This window comes from Salvia splendens, chromosome 5 (genome assembly GCF_004379255.2).
Source record: "Salvia splendens isolate huo1 chromosome 5, SspV2, whole genome shotgun sequence".
NCBI classification, from domain to species: domain Eukaryota; kingdom Viridiplantae; phylum Streptophyta; class Magnoliopsida; order Lamiales; family Lamiaceae; genus Salvia; species Salvia splendens.
Genome location: NC_056036.1, coordinates 32,491,713 through 32,515,020, shown reverse-complemented (window position 1 = coordinate 32,515,020; position 23,308 = coordinate 32,491,713). Strand labels below are relative to the sequence as shown.

Sequence of the window (23,308 nt, the reverse complement as noted above, 5' to 3'; positions counted from 1 at the left end):
ATGAAGCCAAAGCCAATCTGTTGGAGCGGGGCGGTCCCTCCAACAAACGCCCTCGCCCAAATCGTCCAAGTGACAAATGGAAGGGAAAGCAACCTTTAAAGAAGTTTGAAGGCGACTGGTACAAATGTGGATACCAGGCCACTTTGCAAAGGATTGCCGCAGCAAGAAGAAGAAGCTGGCTGCCCACGTCGTTGAGAAGGAGTTCAAAGACTGGGACGAGAACGACCTCATTGCTGCGGTCACTGAAGAGGTTAACCTTGTTGATAACAAGGGTGGCTGGTACATCGACACCTGCGCTACTGCTCATGTCTGCTCAGATAGGAGCAAGTTTTCCTCCTACACTACAGTTGAAGGAAGGAAGATCAACATGGGGAATCAAGCATCGTCCGAAGTCCTCGGCGTTGGCAATGTGATTCTCATGATGATGTTTGGCCTCGCTATCGCTTTGAAGGATGTGCTGCATGTCCCGAACATCCGCAAGAACCTAATGTCAGGATCAATACTAGTCAATAAGGGGTTTAAACTTGTATTTGAGTCTGATAGGTTTGTATTGTATAAGTTTGGAAAATCCCTCGGAAAAGGTTATGTAACCGACGGGCTATTCAAGCTTAGTGTGGCAACTTGCAGTGTTGCGAAGCCGTTGGCCAATAATAATAAAGCATCTACTTCTTCTTATTTAACTGAATGTTCAAATTTGTGGCATTGTAGATTGTGACATGTAAATTCAAAAGCCATTAAAAGATTAGTGAATTTAGATTTACTAAAGGCTAATGAGGTGGATACCCAAGATAAATGTAAAATTTTCTTGAAGCAAAAATGACTAAGTTGCCGTTTCACTCGGTGGAACGAAGCACAAAACCCCTTGAATTAATTCACACACATGTATGTGATTTAAAGATGGTGTAAACTAGAGATGGTAAAAAGTATTTTATCACTTTCATAGATGATTGCACAAGGTATTGCTTCATTTATCTTTTAAGAAGTAAAGATGAAGTAATAGAAGCGTTCAAAAATTATAAGAACGAGGTTGAGAATCAAGTTGGTTGTAAAATCAAAATGATTCGAAGCGATAGAGGAGGCGAATATGTAGCCCCGTTTGAGGAGTTATGCAACGCAAGTGGTGTAATTCATCAAACAACTGCTCCATATTCACCACAATCTAATGGTGTTGCAGAACGCAAAAATCGAACTCTAAAAGAGATGATGAATGCACTGCTTCTGACTTCAGGATTACCACATAACATTTGGGGGGAAGCTGTTTTGACAGCCAACTATATCTTGAATAAGATCCCTCTCAAAGGATAAGATGTTACTCCTTATGAGTTGTGGAAGGAAAGGAAGCCATCCTACAAATACCTCAAAGTGTGGGGGTGTTTGGCAAAGGTGATGGTTCCTCCGCCCAAAGAAGTTACAATCGGACCTAAAACGGTTGATTGCATCTCCATTGGATATGCACTTAACAGTAGTGCAATCGATTTGTTGTTCACAAGTCCGAAATATCGACTATAACAGTAGGGACAACAATTGAGTCAAGGAATGCCATATTTCTCGAAAATATTTTTCCTTGCAAAGACAAAGAAAAAGTCGTAACCAATTCACAGACAAGAATTGAGGAAGAACCCACTAGTTCTAAACAAGTGGAGATTGAAGCCACTTGTAGGGTCAGAACACCAAAAACATTTGGTCCTGACTACATTGCTTTTATGTTAGATGAAGAACCGACATCTATAAAAGTAGCCTTCGATGGCCCAGACGGGGTTGCATTGGAAAGAAGCTGTTCAAAGCGAAATTGATTCAATTTTGCTAAACCACACGTGGGTGTTGGTTGATCTACCCGAAGGTGCGAGACCTCTAGGTTGTAAATGGGTACTTAAAAGGAAATTTAAGGCCGATGGAACAGTGGATAAGTATAAAGCCTGACTAGTAGTAAATGGTTTTAAACAAAAGGAAGGACATGACTTCTTCGATACCTATTCACCTGTAACAAGGATTACATCTATCCGAGTGCATCTCGCTATTGCTGCATTGCACAATCTTGAGATTCATCAAATGGATGTAAAGACCGCGTTTCTAAATGGTGAACTAGAAGACGAAATCTATATGGAACAACCCGAAGGGTTTGTAGTACCTGGACAAGAGAAAAAGGTATGCAAGCTCGTAAAGTCCCTATATGGATTGAAACAAGCGCCATTGCAATGGCACTTGAAGTTTGATAATGTGATGTTATCAAATGGGTTTAAATCAACGAGTGCGACAAATGTGTCTACATCACGAGCACTAATAACGGTCATGTTATAGTGTGTCTATACGTTGATGATATGTTAATCTTGGGTAGCAACACTCAAGTAATTAACGATACAAAGGCCATGTTAAAGAGAAACTTTGACATGAAAGACATGGGTCTAGCCGATGTAATTCTTGGAATGAAGATTCTAAGAACGTCTGATGGAATCATCTTAACACAATCACATTATGTTGAGAAGATATTGAATAAGGTCAAAGCCTATGATGGCGCGCCGGTTAAGACTCCAATTGAACTCGACGTTCACTTGAGCAAGAACAAAGGCGAGCCCGTTGCACAAGAAGAGTATGCACGGGTCATCGGGTGCATTATGTACTTGACTAATTGCTCTCGACCTGACATTGCTTGTGCCGTGAACAAGTTAAGTCGTTACGCGAGCAATCCAAGCAAAGAGCATTGGAGAGCTCTTGTGAGGGTTTTGAGATATTTAAAACGTACTCAAAATCATGGGCTACACTTCTCGAGATACCCCCCGGTACTTGAAGGGTACTGTAATGCCAATTGGATATCCGATAATAGAGACTCACTTTCAACAAGTGGATACATCTTTACTATTGGGGGTGGTGTTGTATCATGGAAATCCACAAAACAGACATGTATAGCCCGATCAACAATGGAATCGGAGTTCATTACCTTGGATAAGGATGGTGAGGAAGCCGAGTGGCTTAAGAACTTCCTTGAAGACATTCCATATTGGTCTAAGCCAGTGCCACCAGTGCTAATCCATTGCGATACCCAAGCGGCTATTGGAAGGGCAAACAATGGTTTCTATAACGGTAAGTCTCGACATATACGTCGATGACATAACACCGTGAGACATTTGATCACAACAGGGGTGATTACAATTGACTATGTGAAGTCAATAGATAATCTAGCGGATCCGCTAACCAAAGGGTTAAACCGTGATCAAATGAATAAGTTGATAGAGGGAATGGGTTTGAAATCCACAAACTAAAGAATTATCATAGTGGTAACCCAACCATGATGACTGGAGATCCCAAGAACTTGGTTCAAAGGGACAACTAAGCTACATTCTAGGCATTAGTTACTGGTCAGTATGATGTGCATAAGTGAAATATATCTGCAAAAACAGTTGCTGAAGTGTGCAGGGAAGGCGTTCTAGCCAGTATGGCAATGATCGGAGAACTCAAGTGAAAAGGGCGTCGGGATATTGCTATCCTGACCAGTATGCACGACAAAAAGGCTCGAGATGGAGAAGAAAGATAGCTGGGAAGATCAGCCGCTAGCAAGGGGGCAAAAGAGTCATTTCATGCTTGAAGTCTACCCTAAAAATCAAGGGAGGCCTCCCTATAAAAGGAAGCCACTTGGAGAGAGAATCATCATCAAGTAGTTAGTTAACTCCTAAGCTTAGTTAGCAATCTCTTTTCGGTCGATCAATCCTTCAGCATTATCTTTCGAGTTTCTCGTTCCTCGCCACAGCCATGGTCACTTGAGTTCCAGTAGTTCGCCGGAGTTCCAGAGTTCTCGTCCCAGCCAGCGTGTTCCACCGTGTTACTGTTCTATCGCCCGGAGTGGCAAAACACTTTTTGCTTGCTTTCTTAGTTTTCGCATTTAGTTTTCTTTCGTTGGATCTGCTGTGTTCTCAAACATTTTCGTACTTTGAAGTTCTAGTTGTGATCCAAACATTTTCTCAATGCTATGAAGTTGTTTTCGTTTCGGTTCGTTTCTTTGTTCTTTCTTCTTTCCGCCTAGATAGCTTAGATCTAGCTGTTACGGTAATCTCCAGTGTTGAATCGCATGTTTTAATTGACGTAGTTAATTTTTCTGTGTTCGCAAGCCTAGATTGTCTTTAGTTTTTAGATCTGAATTACAAGTGTGGAAAGCCCTGTTCACGTGGTTTCTGCACCCTTGCATGTTTACCAGTGAGCGTAATCGCAGTTTCGGTGTTCGATCTGTTTGTTTAAGGTTTTAATTGTAGATCTGTGTGCTCGAGTTGTTAATCTGTGTTTTAATGGTGCTGAATCTGATTGTTATTCTGATTTTAGTGTGAGTTGTTGAAGAAGATGATGTCCATATCCAATGTTGGGGACCACTTTGCTTTTTTAGTTGCTTTTTACTTTTTGTCCTTACTTTTCTGCATGTACCCTACAGATCTGACAGCCTAGCCACCCAACTACCACTTATTCCCTGCTTTTCAGTTTAGCCTTTTATAGAAACCTAGTACCTTCCGCATATTTTCTGTTACACCGCATTCACCAAAATTCCACGTACACAACCACATGTCGACCACCATTCACCCTTCCTAATCAGTAGGACACCATCTTAATTTCCCCGTCTAGGTAAAGACTCAACCCAAGCGTGGTAGCTAACCAACCACTCCCGGAATATCACCACAATTCCCAAAGCGCATTCATCTCTGAGGGATTCGACCCCTACCTTCACTATACTACCCAGTAGAAGAGGGTTGAGGATTTATTGATACCAGGTTCAGGATTAGCCGAGACTTCCTTACTGATCAGTAGGACACACCTTTGCTTGAACGACACCGTACACGAACCTGCTCTTTCAAATGGCACCGTTGCCGGGGATGGATGGCGTTATTTACTGTTATTGTGAGTGATACTTTGGTGTATATATTGTGAATAACCTTTCTTTTTCTTTTCTTTTCAGTTTATGAGAAGCAGTCCGGCTCCTGACTAGTGGAGACCGAAGATACTCCAGCGAGGAACTATATTCGTAAGCACTCGTTCTGGCCTATCGACAGCCCTGTCTGACCTAGGCACGAGTAGCGACGAAGAGCAGTACACCATAGAAGGGCCAATACCATTACCAGTAGAGATACCACTGTTGGAAGACAATCCAAGAGAGATGGCTGCCAACGTGGATGATGATCCAGAGATCGATACACTGAATGAGCATACCGAGGGAGAACCACCGCAAGCTATCGTAGTCACCCCCGGGCAAACTTCCTGTGATGTGAAGCCTCATGTTATCACGATTCTACCTACATACTGCGGGAAGAGCTATGAAGGCCCTTACGAGTTCCTTCATGAGTTTTGTAAGATTTGTAGGGCGCAGAGGAGGCCAGCAGGGGCGACCGAGGACGACTACAGATTGAAGGCTCTACCGTTCGTTCTGAAAGGAGAGACAAACACATGGTTCATGTGACTGCCTCCTAATTCCATCGAGAGTTGGGCCGACTTCAAGTCAGCTTTCCTAGGAGAATTATTCCCATCATCAAAGACGAGCGCATTGAAGAGAGAGATCATTAGTGTGAAGCAAGGGTACGATGAGCCTTTGAGCGATTATTGGGCGAAGTATATGAGTCTCTTGGATGCGTGTCCCAACCATCGTATGGCGGATATAGAGGTACATCATGGAGTACCTTTTATGAGGGGATGAACAAGGCAACAAAGGACCTAGCGAACTCCTCATCAGGAGGTAGTTTCACGCAACTGAGAGTCAGCGAAGCTAAGAGGGTCCTCGGGAAACTGTTGAGCGCGAAGAAGGAGTACGATAATTTCAGAGATGGGTACAGTAGAGAAAGGATCGCCAGTGCCTTGTCTACTGACCAGGAGCAAAAGATAGATCAGAAGATGGAATTGAAGATGGACGAATTGAAGAAGACACTCCTGAGCGCGATTGAGAAGAATGCACAACCAACTCCCCCAGCTGGGAGCTACAAGGGAGCAGAACAGGGAAACCATGGACCAAGCTATGATCAGCCCAATGCCTTCGCGGATATGGATCAAGTCAATGCTGCTGGGTACTACAATTCTAGTGGGCATTGGATCCAGGGGAGACAATGGGACTCACCATGGAGGGATCACCCGAACTTTAGATGGGAGGATGGAAACCAAAATCAAAACAAAGTTCAAAACCAATATAACCCTCACCCGAACTGGTCAGCAAATCCTGGTCATGAAGGAACCAGCAACCCCATAGTCAACCACCCCAAAACCAACACCCACAAAACCAAAACCCTGTTTACATACCACCCCACCAAAGAAACTTCCAGAATTACCAGAGTCAATCCAACCAAGGACCACTGCCTCAGCAAAATAATAACCAATTCTAAGCCCAAGGTCTGAACCAATATCACCAAGACCAGTACAACCCTTCTGCCGAGTATAACCAATACTCATCCAACCCGAACCAGCCAAGTTTCCAGAATTACCAATCCCAAGGACCAAGTCAGTCCCAATACCCTAACCGGTCAAGGAAGTCCATGTAAGACATGATGGGATAGTTGCTCGCTTCACAGCAGGGCATCAAGGGAGAGTTACAGTCCTATAACGAAGTCGTGCAAGGGATGCAAAATGCCCAGAAAGAACACAAGGCGAACATGGACATGATGAATAGGCAATTGGCCCAACTAGCCAGTTCGATGGATGAGATGAAAGGTAACTCAGGGAAGCTACCGTCTACAGTCCATGTGCCCGACAAGGCGAATGTGAGCAAGGTCACACTACGGTCCGGCACGATTTATGAAGGACCCATACCTAAAGGGTCCGGTGGGGAACCAAGTGGAGCGACATTATTGAGAGACGTCGTCTCGGGAAAGGAGCTACGTGGATCTCTACCCCAGAAGCAAGATCCATTTTTCCTGGACGAAGCCGAGGGCATACAACCTGAGATGGACTCACCAAAGGAGAGTGGCCCGACAAAGGAAACTCCTGGTCCAAATGCACTCAAAGAGAACTCCGGAGGGGCTGGTAAAGGAATAGTTGAAGAGGAGAAAGAAAAGAAACCGTTCCCTTACCGCTTCTTGACAAAAAGGAAGAAGGAGAACCCCGTTGATTACATGTCGATTTTCGGAAAGCTGGAAGTTACTATACCATTCCTCCAGGCCGTGAAGATACCCCCACTGGGGAAATTCATTAAAGAGTTCATAGCCGGGAAGGCACAAGAGGATGGGAAGATCATGGTAGAAAGAATCGCATCGGCAATAGTGCAGGAGAAGCTACCGCCCAAGAGAGCCGACCCAGGTATGTTCACTCTGCCTATCATTGTAGGAGATGTGAAGGTCAAGCATGCAATGTGTGATTTATGTGCTTCTATTAATGTTATGCCTTTGTCCATCTATAACCGGTTGAAGGGAGTTAATCTGTCGAGTACTAGGGTATTGATCCAACTGGCTGATAGATCGTGCATAAGTCCGGAGGGTGTCCTAGAGAATGTGTTGGTTAGGGTGCACAATTTCACTTACCCTGCTGACTTTTATGTGATCAAAATGAGTGAATCCGAGGCTAGAGTCTAGTGGCATTTTGTTGGGGAGACCATTTTTGAGAACAACTAAGACGATAGTAGACATGGCTGAGGGGACAATTTGCATTGATTTCCATGGGGAAAAGTTTACCTTTGATATCAATGAGGCCATGAAAAAGCCTATCGATTCTGAAAATTTATGCTATGTTGATGTGATTGACCCCCTAGTCCAAGATATTCTTGAGACTGAATTATTGCTGGACAAACTCCGAGCTTTAGATGTGTATGAACAGGCTGACGTAGAAGCCGCTGCTTGGTGTGGCATGATTAGTAGTCAAGGATTGACTGATGAAGAAATAGAGGAAGCAATTAAATGATTTTGCCAGAAATCGGAGTTCATTGGAGCCGCTGGGGCTCAGCTACCAGCCAGTATAAAGGATTCCTTAGGAGGAGGATTAGAAAAAGAAGAGGCTGAAAGAAACCCTCCACCAGAAGACACACTCTCACCTCAAGTGGAGCTGAAGAAATTGCCATCAAACTTGAAGTACGCTTTCCTCGGGGAGGAGAACTCATATCCGGTGATCATCAGCAGCAGCCTTACAGAGGAACAAGAGGCGAGGCTACTGACTGTGTTGAGCAAGAATAAGAAGGCGATTGGATGGAGTCTTACGGACTTAGTGGGAATAAGTCCTGACGTCTGCATGCACCACATTAGACTGGAAAAGGGAGCGAAAGCACATCGAGATGCTCAAAGGAAGGTAAACCCTAACATGCGAGAAGAAATATTGAAGGAAATCTTGAAGTTGTTATCGCTAGGGATTATCTATTCAGTGCCGGATAGCGAGTGGGTCAGCCCCATTCACATGCTCCCAAAGAAATCAGGGATCCAAGTCGTGAAGAATGAGAAGAATGAGCTGATACCAACGAGGCTAGTCACGGGTTGGGGCATGTGCATCGATTACCGTAAGATGAACAATGCGACCAGAACGGACCATTTCCCTTTGCCTTTCATCGACCAAATGTTGGAGCGACTGGCTGAGAAGAAGTATTTTTACTTCCTGGATGGGTACAACGGATACTTCCAAATTTACGTGGACCCTGAAGACCAGAACAAGACCACCTTCACTTGCCCGTTCGGAACCTATGCATACAGACGCATGCCTTTCGGCCTATGCAACGCTCCAGGTACGTTTCAACGTTGCATGATGAGCATATTCTCCGATTTGATTGAGGACTGTATAGAAATATTCATGGATGACTTTACGGTCTACGGAGACTCGTTCGACTCTTGCCTTCATCATTTGGACATAGTTCTAGAGAGGTGTCAAGCGAAGAGTTTGGTTTTGAATTTTGAGAAGTGTCATTTTATGGTCACCGAGGGGATCGTTCTAGGACACGTGGTCTCGGAGAGAGGGATCCAGGTGGATCGAGCTAAAGTGGATGTTATATCCAAATTACCATTCCCTACTAATCAGAAGGGTATAAGGGGTTTTCTGGGGCATGCCGAATTTTATCGAAGATTTATCAAGGATTTCTCCAAGATCGCCCAATCCCTTACCCGACTTCTTCAGAATGAAGTGGAATTCGACTTTGACGAGCAATGCAAGGCTGCTTTCAACCTGATATCCGCACCCATCATACGAGCTCCTGACTGGGACTATCCTTTCGAAGTAATGTTTGATGCCAGCGACTATGCAGTGGGAGCCGTACTGGGTCAGAAGATCGATGGGAAACGGTACGTAATTTTTTATGCATCTAAGACTCTGAATCAAGCCCAGCGGAATTACGATACCACTGAAAAGGAGATGTTGGCAGTGGTGTATTCCTTCGAGAAGTTCAAGCCATATTTGTTGGGATCCAAGGTCGTCGTTTACACTGACCATGCGGCGATTAAGTATCTGATTTCCAAGAAGGAATCCAAACCCCGTTTGATCCGATGGGTGCTCCTGTTACAAGAGTTTGATTGGGAAGTGGAGGACAAAAGAGGAGTCGAGAACAAGGTGGCAGACCACCTGAGTAGAATACTACAAGATGGGAACGGTGAAGAGGTGCAAGACAATTTTCCAGAAGAACACCTTTGCGAGGTGATTTTTGAGGTCAGGAAAATTGACTGGGAAGAAGTGATGAAGCTTACTGGCCAGTATGATACTGCAAAAGGGAAAGAAAAGGTAGGGCAAAAATCGTGGTATGCAGACCTGGCCAACTACCTAGTGACTGGAGAGCTTCCACAAATGCTGAGTATTACCAAGGCCCAGAAGATGAAGCTAAAGAGCGAAGCAAAATACTATTTGTGGGAAGACCCCTATCTATGGAGGGTAGGATTCGATCAAGTGATACGGAGGTGCGTTCCTGACTGGGAGCAAAGGGACGTATTGACACACTGCCATTCCTTGGCATGTGGAGGACATTTCGGTCCCAATGGGACGGCAAGAAAGATTCTGGATAGCGGCTTCTATTGGCCAACGCTCAACAAAGATGCTTACGAGTTCTGCAGAAGCTGTTAACGCTGCCAACTGAAGAAGTTGGGTAAGGGGTTGGGCGATCACGGCTGCCACGTGAGAAATCCATACGCTTCACACGCGAAAGGCACACTCCTGCCACACGCCTGTAATCGATGACGGTTACGAATCTGCCATGATGAGCCTTCAATGGCTTGGTTGACCTTGCATGGTGGCTTGGCCTATAAATAGGCTAGCCATACCACTGCATTAGGACACACATACAAGCATTCTCTGCATAAGCTCTCTCTCTCTCTCTGCATTGTCTTTCTGTCGAAGCTCTGCCCTCTCCTCCATCCAGTTCGCCGGAGCTCTGCTGATTGCGGTGCTGTATCAGAAGAGACGTAGCCGTTTTACCTTTGGGGACGACACGCCAAACCGAGAGCACTACCGGGGCGTATCTCGTCTTGCGGGAAGAGGCCTCCTCGACTCGGCTAACTACTATCATACTGGTTTAGTTGTTTCGATTTTCTTTTGTAATTTCATTAAGTTTAGTTTCTTACTTTTTCTTTCTTTTCAGTTGTATTACGCCCTACGATTTTTATCTTGTAATCTCCAGAAACCAACAAAAAGGGCCTAACAAAAACAAAATGCAGAAGCTTTAAATTTATTTTCAATTTAGATAATTATTATTTTGACCAATTTTATTTACTTACATATATGTTCATTTTACCTTTTGATTTAGGATTAAGTATAAATTAAAGTCTATAACATATATGCGCTATAGAGGGAAGGTGAACCGTATAACAAAAACAATTAAATTAGTGTAGTTCCACAAAATATATCAAGGTGTACATAAAAAAATATGTACTAGGAGTTATCTATTTTTCTCACACTCAATTTTTTATCGTGTGAATTTGTAAACATATCTTTGTTTAGATTCAAACTTAATTAGGAGTATATTTGTCTATGTAGGGAAATTTTTTAGTGATTATAAAATTGAATTTGTGACAAATAAGTAATGGACGAGAGATAAACAAGTAAACAAAAATATTCCACTTTTAATGGGATTCATATTCATGTTTATAACAAACAAAACAAAAATCACAAAAGCAAAGATACAATATAACGGAAAAACACAACTAGACAAACGACGAGCAACAATGTGTTGCATTCATCTACATAAAATTAAATATTTATTCCATAAAACTATTAGAATTTTGATACTAGTATGATTTTGTAACTAGCTAAATAAAGCTACACGAAACTTCCTTCCATTTGGGCTATTTTTGATGGTGCATAAGATACAATGGTAGAAAATTCCACTCTCATCAGTAAACTAGTCTTCATGTCATGTGGAAAATGACTTGTCTATTGATTTCCTGAGTGGTTTTGACTGAAAAATCAATGTTTGGACAATCTTCCTAAAAATTGATATTTATTTTTTTTGTTATGTAACTTAAATATAGGAATTAAAATAAATTCAACTCTATCAATTAATTCAATTTGATTAAAAATATCTGTGCAAACCCCATATCTTCGTTAATACATACGTAAATAATACTTTATTTTAACTGGAAATTTGGAATTTTTAAGACTCCACACACAAACAATACTAATAACAATAAATTCTCACACTAATTTTCTCTCCAATTGCTGAATCCACTCACGCTGCCGATCTTCCATCATCCAAATCGTCATTACGCAATGGCCGTCAGTTTGTCCGACCTCAGTTCCACCGGCGGCCTTAAGAAGCTCGATGAGTACCTTCTTACCCGCAGTTACATTACTATTTACTGGGTACCAAGCTTCAAAAGATGATTTGACTGTCTATGCTGCTATAGCTAAGCCTCCATCGTCGGACTATGTCATTGTGTCACGGTGGTTCAATCACATTGATGCGTTGTTGAGGATTTCTGGTGTTTCTGGTGAGGGAAGTGGCGTAAGCTCCTGTCAGTGATGCCATTGCAACTCCTCCTGCAACAGACACTAAGGCCGTTGTGTTGGAACATTTTAATATGGTCCAATATAATAGTCTAAACATTGTATAATATTTATGACTATTTATTGATTGACCCAATTACGTGATCTATTAAGCTTATATAACTTGTAGGGTCAAACGATTATCTATAAAAGTATGAGGACTATTGTGCAGATACTAATTTGGATAGCTTTAATTTTGTTATGGGTGAAATTAAAGTTATAATGAAGTTAGAGACTCGTTCTCTAAATACGGGGTTATGGTCCCCAAGTGCAACATATAAATACATCGATAGATTCCCATTCCTATTGATGTTACAGAATACAGAAAACATATTCTCTGTAAAAGCGTTGACACTTGGAAGACCAACTTCACGAATCATCAAGAACATCACAACATGAATCCGAATCCATGTACGCTTCCACTTTATGTTTATCAATCTTATTCAACATCTATGATTTATGTGATGAATTATGTGAATCATTAATTTGTTTTCAACAATTGGTATCAGAGCCAATGGATATTGGAACGAATTGATAATTCGTTGATTTATAATTTTGTGTTGGATTCGATAACTATGTGATCAATTCGGATGAAGATTCGAAATGTGTTTAAATTCGTTCAATTCATCGGAAATTGATTGATTCAATTCATTCAATAATTCTAAGCATCCCTTGTGTTCGACAGAATGTTAGTATGAAATTGAGAAACAATTTTCTCTTTCAAAATCTGTTGCTTATTTTTCGCCAAAACTTTCGACTGGCAGATATGTGATTCTTGAAAATTGGTTTTTTTGAATTCTGTTTTGAATTTGATTCTTGAAAATTAAATTCTGCTTCAATTTGATTCAATCTGATTCTTCAAAATCTCGTTTCCAAAACCATTACAAATATTCTTTCAAAATTATTTTGGAAAATTCTCTGGTTGCCGTCTGTCTTGGGTGATAACCGGCGACGTCTGGCGTTGGTAGTGACGTCACTGTTAGCAGCGGTTACCGGCGATGGTATGAAACGGCGTGTTGAACCGTCGCATCTCCTCCTTCACAATAACTGCCGATATTCATTCCTCAGAATTGATGAGGGTGACAGGTTCTGGGCCTTATTTTCTTGTGGGCTATCTATCTTATTTTATAAACTCTGCATTTCAAGGTTTCATTCTGTTGTGGTCTTTTAAGTGGGCTGTTAAAAAAAAATACTTTTTTTTAAGTGGGCTGTTCTGGTCTTTTAAGTCCAAAATTTGGTCATGTGGCAGATTATATATATTTTAAGGCCATCAATTTTTTTTAAATAGCCCGCAAGATTTTTTTTTAAAAAAACAGTTAACAATATTGAATTGTTTTGGTTATTAAGTAATTAATTAAATAATGACTTAAGATTTTGTTGTCTATTATTCTAAAGGAATTAATTAAAGCATTAACTCGCCAAAGTGAGCTCTGATGTGTAGATTAATTTATTTGGAATGTAAAGGTTATTTATATACTTGAAATACATGCGAATAGTTAATCGGCCCAAAGGAAGATTGTTATTTGGCCGTGTTTCTTGTGTACTTTGTTGTAATAATATGAGATTATCCTTAAGTCATTGTGGACACTAAGTCGGCCCAAAGGAAGACTTATTGTTTGACAGGAAATGATTATCTATATTTGATTACTACGTGTTAAGATGTCACTTGCGAGTTATTATTTTGTCCAAAGATGAAATTTTAATGTTGTGCCGACATCTTGAAATGGGAATTGTCGTTATTTAATTTATTTACTTATTATTTACGTGAGCTAATTATTGTCCTACTTGTTATATTTGTTCTTTGCTAGCTCAAGAATCTGCTATTGGTTTTCTAAATTCCATTCCTGTACTAAAAGGCAATACCTATGCATCGTGGAGAAGCAAGATATTGATTGGTTTTGGGATTGCAAATTTAGACTATGCACTTCGGACAGAGCAACCCGCCCCTCTTACTGATGAAAGTTCCGATGAGGATAAACGGAATTTTGAGAGGTGGGAACCCTCCAATCGCATGAGTCTTATGATTATGCAACATGCCATCCCTGAAAACTTTCGTCGTACTGTCCCAAAAGAAGCAACTGCTAAGGAATTCCTCGAGGCCATTGATACGAAATTCGCAAGCAATGAAAAGGCCGAAACGGCTTCATTGATGCATAAACTTGTGACTATGAGGTATAATGGCTGAGGGGATATTCGGGAGCACATTATGGAAATGTCAAACATTGCTTCAAAGCTTACGGCACTTAATTTGACGATCAGTGATGATCAATTAGTGCATTTGGTTATGATATATCTTCCTCATCAATTTGATCACTTCAAAGTTAGTTACAATACTGTGAAGGATAAATGGTCATTGAATGAGTTGATTTCTCATTGTGTTCAAGAGGAAGAGAGGTTGAAGCAAAGTAAGACAGAAAGTGCTCACTTAGCAACAAGCTATAGGGGTAAACGAGGAAAGGACAAGGGAAAGAGGATTCTTTCCGAGTTCTCTAAGGGGAAGAGGATTCTTCCCGATTCCTCCAGAAATGTTGCGGGTCCATCTGCAAAACAGTTTAAGAAGGAAAGATCAGGTTCGGTTTGCTTCTTTTGCAAGAAAGATGGACACAAGAAGAATGATTGTGAAGAATATCACGTTTGGCGCGTGAAGAAGGGTACATTTTTCACTTATGTTTGTTCAGAAGTTAATTTAGCTTCTGTACTTGGACATACTTGGTGGTTAGATTCTAGTGCTACTACTCACATAAGTGTGTCCATGCAGGGTTACCTCCAGTGCCGAAAGCCGATTGATGCTGAAAGATTCATCTATGTGGGCGATGGCAAACAAGTTGAAGTGGAGGCAATAGGCACATTTAGATTATTATTAAAAACTGGTCGTTTTTTGGATTTAGAACAGACATTTGTTGTACCGTCATCTAGACGGAATTTAATTTCTATTTCTGTATTGGACAAATTCGGTTATACTTGTTCATTTAGAAATAGTAAATTTAGTCTTTATCTAAATTCAACTTTGGTTGGCACCGGTTCTCTTCTTATGGTGATAATCTTTATTTGCTTAATACTATTACTTCATTTAATGAAGCCCTGCATGTGAACTCACAAGGTACAAAGCGTAAATTAATGAGTGAGAATTCTGCTACAATTTGGCACAAACGTTTGGGTCATATCTCCAAACGGAGAACTGAAAGACTTGTATCAGATGGAATTCTTACCATTCCCAATATGGCAGACTTTCAAGTGTGTGTTGAGTGCATTAAAGGGAAACAAACAAACATTAGGAGATTTGAAGCCAATCGGACTACAGACGTCTTAGAACTTATCCACACAGATATCTGTGGACCGTTCCCTACTGCTTCTTGGAATGGTCAACGATATTTTATTACGTTCATAGACGATTATTCCAGATATGGTTATTTATATCTAATAAGTGAAAAAACTCAAGCACTGGATACGTTCAAGAGTTATAAGGTCGAGGTTGAAAATCAACTTGGCAAAAGAATTAAGAACGTCAGATCTGACCGTGGTGGAGAATACTATGGTAGATATGACAGCTCAGGTGAACAACGTCCAGGACCTTTTGCCAGATTCCTAGAGGAATGGGGAATCGTTCCCCAGTACACAATGCCTGGTAGTCCTACCATGAATGGTGTTGCTGAAAGACGAAATAGAACCATCAAGGATATGGTTAGAAGCATGATTAGTCATTCTACTTTGCCAGAATCCCTTTGGGGAGATGCACTTAAGACCGCAACATACATTCTAAACCGTGTACCTACTAAAGCAACTGCCGTAACCCCTTATGAATTATGGACGGGCAAAAAGCCCAGCTTAGGTCATTTACATGTTTGGGGTTGTCCAGCAGAAGCTCGGCCTTATAGGCCACACGAGCATAAATTGGACTCTAAAACGGTAAGTTGTTACTTTGTAGGTTATCCTGAGCGGTCAAGGGGTTTCAAGTTCTATGATCCCACAACTAGATCATTTTTTGAGACGAATAATGCAGGGTTCTTTGTAGAAGTTGAGTTTGGGGGGAAGATGGTATGAAGAATGTTGTCTTTGAAGAGGAAGTAATTTCACTTCCCTTTATTCCAGAACAAGACGACAATCTCGTAATTCTTGTTCCACCTCCCGAACAACAACATGAAGAACAACCTCAACCTCCTCAAGAACATGACGAAGTAGTGCCACTAAGAAGATCCACTAGAGTGAGGAGACCTGCAATATCTACAGATGAATATATTGTATATCTCCAAGAGCATGAGGTAGACATTAGAGTGATGGAAGATGACCCAGTCACTTTTCGTCAAGCCATTGAAAGCTCTAATGCTCAAAAGTGGATCGATGCCATGATTGAAGAGATTAAGTCTATGCAAAGCAATGACGTTTGGGATCTTGTCCCATTGCCTGAAGGTGCAAAACCCATTGGTTGCAAGTGGATTTTTAAGACCAAACGGGATTCGCAAGGCAATGTGGAAAGATATAAGGCTCGTCTTGTAGCAAAAGGCTTTACTCAAAAAGAAGACATCGATTTTACCGAGACGAATTATATGGTGCAACCTGAAACGAATTATATGGTGCAACCAGAATAATCATGGCACTTGTGGCTCATTTTAATTTGGAGCTACATCAGATGGATGTAAAGACAGCGTTTCTTAATGGCGACATTACAGAAACGATTTATATGGTGCAACCTGAAAACTTTGTGTATGGTGACCCAAAGAAGATGGTATGCAAACTTAAGAAATCCATCTATGGTCATAAACAAGCGTCTCGTCAATGGTATGTTAAATTTCATCAAGTTGTCGTCTCATTTGGTTTTGAGACGAATCCTGTTGATGAATGCATATACTATAAGTTCAGTGGGAACAAATTCATTTTTCTGGTTCTATATGTCGACGATATTCTACTTGCTTGCAACGATGTAGATTTATTACGTGACACAAAGAAATTTCTTTCAAGAAAATTCGAAATGAAAGATCTTGGTGATGCTTCTTTTGTATTAGGAATCCAAATACATCGGGATCGTTCCCTAGGTGTACTTGGATTATCACAAAAGAGCTACATTGATAAAGTGTTGGCAAGATTTGACATGAAAGATTGTAGACCAGGAGATACCCCTGTGGCTAAAGGTGATAAATTCAGTTTAAATCAATGCCCCGAAAATGAGCTTGAAAAAAAGGAAATGGAATTACATCCCTATGCATCGGCTGTGGGAAGTCTTATGTATGCACAAGTATGCACACGTCCGGATATTGCTTTCATAGTAGGCATGCTAGGCAGATATTTGAGTAATCCCGGTATGGATCATTGGAAAGCAGTCAAACGTGTTTTGCGGTATCTGCAAAGAACAAAGGATTATATGCTCACTTATAGGAAATCGGATCAGCTTGAGATCATTGGGTATTCTGATTCGGATTTCGCTGGATGCCAAGACAGCCGTAGATCCACGTCAGGTTATGTTTTCATGCTAGCCGGAGGGGCTATATCCTGGAAAAGTGTTAAACAAACATTGATAGCCACCTCTACAATGGAAGCAGAATTCATAGCTTGTTTTGAGGCATCACAACATGGAGTATGGCTGCGAAACTTTATTCAAGGATTGCAAATTGTGGATAGTATTGAAAGAGCACTCAAGTTATATTGTGACAATAAATCCACAGTCATGTACTCCAACAACAACATGAGCTTGTCGAAGTCTAAACACATTGACATCAAGTTCCTTGCTGTTAAGGATAGAATTCAGAGTAGACAATTACAAATTGAACACTTAGGTTCGACTTCCATGCTTGCGGATCCTTTTACTAAAGGTTTACCGCCTTCGGTCTTTCATGAGCATGTATTTCACATGGGTCTTCGACCTTGTGATACTTTGGTTTAGTGGGAGTTTATGTTCATACATGTAATAATATTGAATTTCAATTATTAAGTGCACACTTTAGTTACTTTGGTTTTAGTTACTTTGAATTATGCTTTGGTATTTTCTGATCTCACTACGGTTTCAGAGGACCAGTTGGAAATAGACATGCAAAAGATCACATAGCATGTAATTTTCATGCTGCACACTCATATTTTGATTTGTGTTGCTAGATGTGTTGATCTCTGTGATCACTGATGAGTTTAGTCATGTATACGTGTTGTGACTTAAACTTCTTTGGTTCTATATTAACATGTTTAGTAGACCGGATCGGTAAAGATAATTAATATAAATAGTAAGCGCGCACCTTTAGTAATGAACAATCATTTTGTGACTTTTATGTTGACCCAAGTGGGAGATTGTTGGAACATTTTAATATGGTCCAACATAATAGTCTAAAGATTGTATAATATTTATGACTATTTATTGATTGACCCGATTATGTGATGTACTAAGGTTATATAACTTGTAGGGTTAAACGATTATCTATAAAAGTATGAGGACTATTGTGCAGATACTAATTTGGATAGCTTTAATTTGTGATGAGACTGACATGAAAGTTCTCGAAGAAAAAGTTAGAAGTGTGCAGCAGGAGGGTCTCCTTTGGGGAGCATCTAAGCTTGTCCCTGTTGGATATGGAATCAAGAAACTGCAAATTATGATAACCATTGTGGACGACTTGGTATCAGTTGACAGCCTCATTGAGGAGTATCTTACTGCTGAGCCGATCAATGAATACGTCCAGAGTGTTGACATTGTGGCCTTCAACAAAATTTAAATTTGCTGGTTGGTGATATATAGCTGGGCGGACATGGCATCACAGCAATGAAGCTTATTTACTCTATTATATTTGGTTCCTTTTCGAAACGTAAATTGTTGCGTGGGGAATTAGTAGCCTTATGACCAAATTTCGACTTTGCTTGGGCTTATAATGTTTTGTTTTTTTGCTTAAAAAAAATAATTCTCACACTAATTTTCAATATAAATTGAAACTTAGTAAATCGTTTTATTCAATTTTTTTTGTTGTAAATAAAACAATCAAACGCGTACGATACCATAAACTACACTAAAATGGAAAGAGCATACTAAAATAATAAGGCCATAGTCTTCCTCCATCATATAGACTTTACTTCCACACTAAATTTGGGTAAAGAATTATTTTCCTACCTTGTAATTGCATTTTATGTAATTTATAAATTTTCAAAACCTTATTTTCTAATATTCTTATTTAAAACAATAAACCTGGTGAGTAATTACAGAAAAGGAGATATGTTGAATTGTAGCTAGGGCTAGTAAACTTATTGAAACTGACATAAATACTAGATATACATGTTCTACATAAGAATAAATTGTAAGCCATGAAAAAATCAAAGCTTAATTATAACATATACTCCAATATTTTATAGACTTAGAGTGGTCAAATATGGGAATATTAGCATTAACTACTTGATTGCAACATAAAATATGTCGAGATATATACATACGTACGAATGAGAACTGCGGCGGCTTGAATATTTTAGATAAAATTACGAAGTATATATACCAACTCATTCATTAGTTTGCTTTTCAAGATTTGACCATTCTCATGAAAATTTCGTGTATATACCAACTCATTCATTAGTTTGCTTGTCAAGATTTGACTATTCTCATGAAAATGAAAGCTGTTTACTTTAGTGACTATCAACCAAGAAAATCAAGCTTCAAATATAATACAACTGTTTAATAGCGATCACAATGCATGCCACAAATCTAAATCAGATCTATATTATTCTCGAATGACATTAGATTAAATACGAATAGTCAAGATGTTAAGGGATAATTTCCCTTAACAAGATTCCTGCGATTGCGATCGTCGGAGGGATAAAAGGTAGTGGAGGTAGTCGCGGGAGTCTTACCCGTCGATTAAACCAAGAACAATACCGAATTGATATAAAAACGTAAAAATAAAATATGATGATTGTATTTCTGATTGATTGAGAATGGATACAAATACTCTTATTTATAAGACTAGCCTAACTTAATGAGCAAGAAACTAAAGATCCTAAGAGATATATGGGAAAATATGGGAAAGATATGCTAAATCAATAATATATGAAATAATAGAGATATAGGGATATTCGTACAGATATTCTCGTATCAACTCCCCTACGGTTAAAATCCACATTATCCTCAAGGTGGAAACCATGAAGTAATGAAGAGAGTCGCTGATAACATAAGCTTGACGAGATCTATCTCCTCCGGGATCAAACGCACGCCGAACAGCTTAGCGTCTTCCTTCATTATCTCCATCAAAAATCACCAAGGCGGGCTCGTGATAATTCAATGCTAAAATGAGGATCTTGTCAATGCGACCACAAATGCTCAAACAACGCGAGTCCATCCAAGGAGGGATCAACCGTGCATCTGCGTCGAGCAATGCTAAACGATAATTCATTCGAGGTCCATACACAGAATTAAAATTCCTTGTTCCCTATCAATCCTCCCAAATAAAATCAACCCCGGAAGAGAAGAATCTATCATCTTCCCCTTTGAGATCGCGACATCCGCAGCGGGCAGCGGTGCTGCTGAACGGTCGTGACTCGGCGGAGACCAGCCAGACAGAGAGTGTTGTGGGGGTAGCGGTGGCCAGCCGAGTGGGTGCTTGCCGGTGCATGGCTGCTGTCCATCGGGCTGGTAGTTTTGGTGGGGTAGGCTTGCAGCGGCGGCTGCTGTTACCGGTGGCTGCCGGTAGGATTGGGGACGTTGCTGGAGGTAGGGCAGTGGCGGCTGGGGGTAGTTGTGACACTGTACCGTGGGTGCAGCCGTAGTTTGACGCGGTGGTTGGTGGGTGTTTGGAGTCGGTGGCGGCTGGTGGCTATATGGAGGCGGCGGCTGGTGGGCGTTTGAAGGTTGCGGCTGGTGGTTTTGGTGGAGTAGGCTGGTGTCGGTAGCGGTAGCGGCTGATGTTAGAGGCGGTTGCTGGTAGGTGGTTGGTGACGTCGACGGCGGCGACTGGTAGGTTTTCGGAGGAGGAAAGTGTTGGTGGTAGTCTTTTAACGGCGTCGGATTATTGTGGAAGTAGTGCTTAGCCGTTGTTTGCCCCGGCGTGACGTAGGCTGGCGCCGAATATTTCAGCGGCGCATATGAAACCGTGTAGGTGAACAAGCATTGTTGTTCGTCCATCACGTCCAAATTCTTGTTTATTCTGTTGCAGACAACCATTATCTAGTTACATAGGTAAGATATATAAATTTCTTCGTTGGTATGACGAGCCATGAGTACGAAGATGAAAGCACCAATTGTTAAGGGACAATTTCCCTTAACAAGGATCCGGCGTTGCGATTGCGATCGTCGGAGGGATAAAAGGTAGTGGAGGTAGTCGCGGGAGCTTTGCCCGTCGATCAAACCAAGAACAATACCGAATTGATATAAAAATGTAAAAATAAAATAGGATGACTGTATTTCTGATTGATTGAGAATGGATACAAATACTCCTATTTATAAGAATAGCCTAACTTAATGAACAAGAAATAAAGATCCTAAGAGATATATGGGAAAATATGGGAAAGATATTCTAAATCAATAATATATGAAATAATAGAGATATGAGGACATTCGTAGAGATATTCTCGTATCACGAGATCACATAGGGATTTCAGATCGACTGATTTAATAATGTGGCATGGACCGCTCGGTAGTTCACGCAGGCAGCCCATTCCACGGTCCACCTCGCTCTCTCGCAACGGACGATAAGCCCCCGACCAAATAGTATCAATAATTGTGAGTGCGAAAACATTGTCTTATGTTATCCCGTAATTAGCTATGCAAAATTTGCTAGCACATTGCCAAAAACAATGATATTCGTCACAACGTTATTACTTTAAATCATGATATATGAATCCCAATGTAATTTCCCTCTGTTTTTATAATGAAATCACTAGTGTCAACGATCATTATCGTTGATATTTTTAATTTAACATGGAATACAAATATAGGATCTCGGGATTAGGAATTTCAGACATGAGAGCATCCACAACGGTGGTGGGGAAGAAGGCCGCTGTACGTGCCAGCGGCGAGGACGAGGCTCGCCGCCGCTGCACTCGCGCTGCTGGCACGCGATTGGGCAACGACATAGCCGTTGACTTTGAATAATTTTTTTTTTAAAAAATTCGTTATTTAATTTTAAATAATGATAAAAAATAAAAAAATTATTATTTTCCAAATCCCAAAAATATGGTCGTTTTTGCCCGTTTTTCTGATTTTTTTTCCCCAAAATCATCTATATATACACACATTCATCATCCATTTATCACATCAAATAATCTCTCATTCATAATTCTCATACAAACTATCAACACATTCATCCCTCACTCAAAACCTCAAATGGATTTCACCCATATTATGGCGGAAGTGGAGCGCGAAGAACAAGAATACTACGAATAACATCGTGCCGCTTACGAAGCATATGTCGCGGCGAATACCCCGCTCCTCCTCCTCCTCAACGAACTAGATCAAATCGCCGCTACATCCATCGTGACCGGGAGGGATCCCACGAAAGGCTCGTTGCCGACTACTTTGCCGACCAGCCGCGGTTTCCGGTAGATTACTTCAGGCGCCGTTTTCGCATGTCAAAGCGCTTGTTTATGCGAATTGTCAACACATTGTCCGCACGTGTTGAATTCTTCCAAACGGGTCCAGATGCAGCGGGCCGGCAAAGTATCACGCCGTTGCAGAAGTGTACGCGTGCCATCCGACAACTCGCGACTGGGCAAACGGCCGACATCTTCGACGAGTATTTGCATATCGGTGAGTCCACTGGAATCCTTTGTCTAAAGAATTTTTGCGAGGGCGAGGGCGTTCGTTCAGCTTTCGGGGATGAATACCTTCGGGTACCCACCACCGATGATTGCCAACGGTTGCTTCGTCTTCACGAATCTTCACGAATCAGTCCATGGCTTTCCCGGAATGCTTGGCAGCATTGACTGCATGCATTGGAGGTGGAAAAATTGCCCGACTGCTTGGAGGGGGCAACACTTAAGCGGTCACAAAGGCGGCGGCCCAACACTTATCCTTGAGGCGGTCACCGACTACCGCCTATGGATTTGGCATGCATATTTCGGCGTTGCCGGATCCAACAACGACTTGAACGTCCTCTATTCTTCACCACTCTTCAATGATGTGATGAATGGTGTAGCACCGACGATCGACTTCACCATCAACGGAAATACATATCACATGGGTTACTATCTCGCCGATGGTATCTACCCAAGGTGGTCGACGCTCGTGAAGACGCTCCACAACCCGCACGACCCGAGACGGGTTCTTTTTGCGCAGCGTCAAGAGTCCGCGCGGAAAGACGTCGAAAGAGCCTTCGGGGTCCTTCAAGCCCGATTCAACATTGTGAAGGCCCCGGCTCGGCTGTGGTATGTGAATAATATCACCGATATCATGTTCACGTGTATTATCTTACACAACATAATTATAGCCGACGAAGGGCCGAGGGCGGCTAGCTTCTACGACGAGGAT

At 41.3% G+C, this 23,308-nt stretch overlaps 1 protein-coding gene across 3 annotated transcripts; it reads left to right on the top strand.

Annotated features, from left to right (window-relative positions):
- The first annotated feature begins 12,214 nt into the window (after window positions 1-12,214).
- On the top strand, window positions 12,215-18,405 carry LOC121803228. Of its 3 annotated transcripts, XM_042202919.1 has the most exons (3): window positions 12,218-12,303; window positions 13,701-14,543; window positions 14,651-14,892. In XM_042202919.1, the coding sequence occupies exons 2-3, from the start codon at window positions 14,099-14,101 to the stop codon at window positions 14,677-14,679; spliced, it is 474 nt and encodes a 157-aa protein (XP_042058853.1). In that variant the 5' UTR covers window positions 12,218-12,303; window positions 13,701-14,098; the 3' UTR covers window positions 14,680-14,892. The 3 variants fall into 3 exon arrangements, 1 of the variants encoding a protein (XP_042058853.1); XR_006050936.1 differs by lacking the exons at window positions 13,701-14,543; window positions 14,651-14,892 and adding an exon at window positions 18,318-18,405 and having other exon boundaries at window positions 12,215-12,303; XR_006050937.1 differs by lacking the exon at window positions 13,701-14,543 and having other exon boundaries at window positions 12,233-12,303; window positions 14,651-14,763.
- Window positions 18,406-23,308: the final 4,903 nt, after the last annotated feature.

Bases quoted from the DNA above. Each gene is read 5' to 3' on its own strand.
- LOC121803228 (XM_042202919.1), top strand. From the start codon at position 14,099: ATGGAAATGTCAAACATTGCTTCAAAGCTTACGGCACTTAATTTGACG. The intron at 14,544-14,650 runs GTACATTTTTCA...GTGTCCATGCAG, and splicing joins CGTTTGGCGCGTGAAGAAGG to GGTTACCTCCAGTGCCGAAA.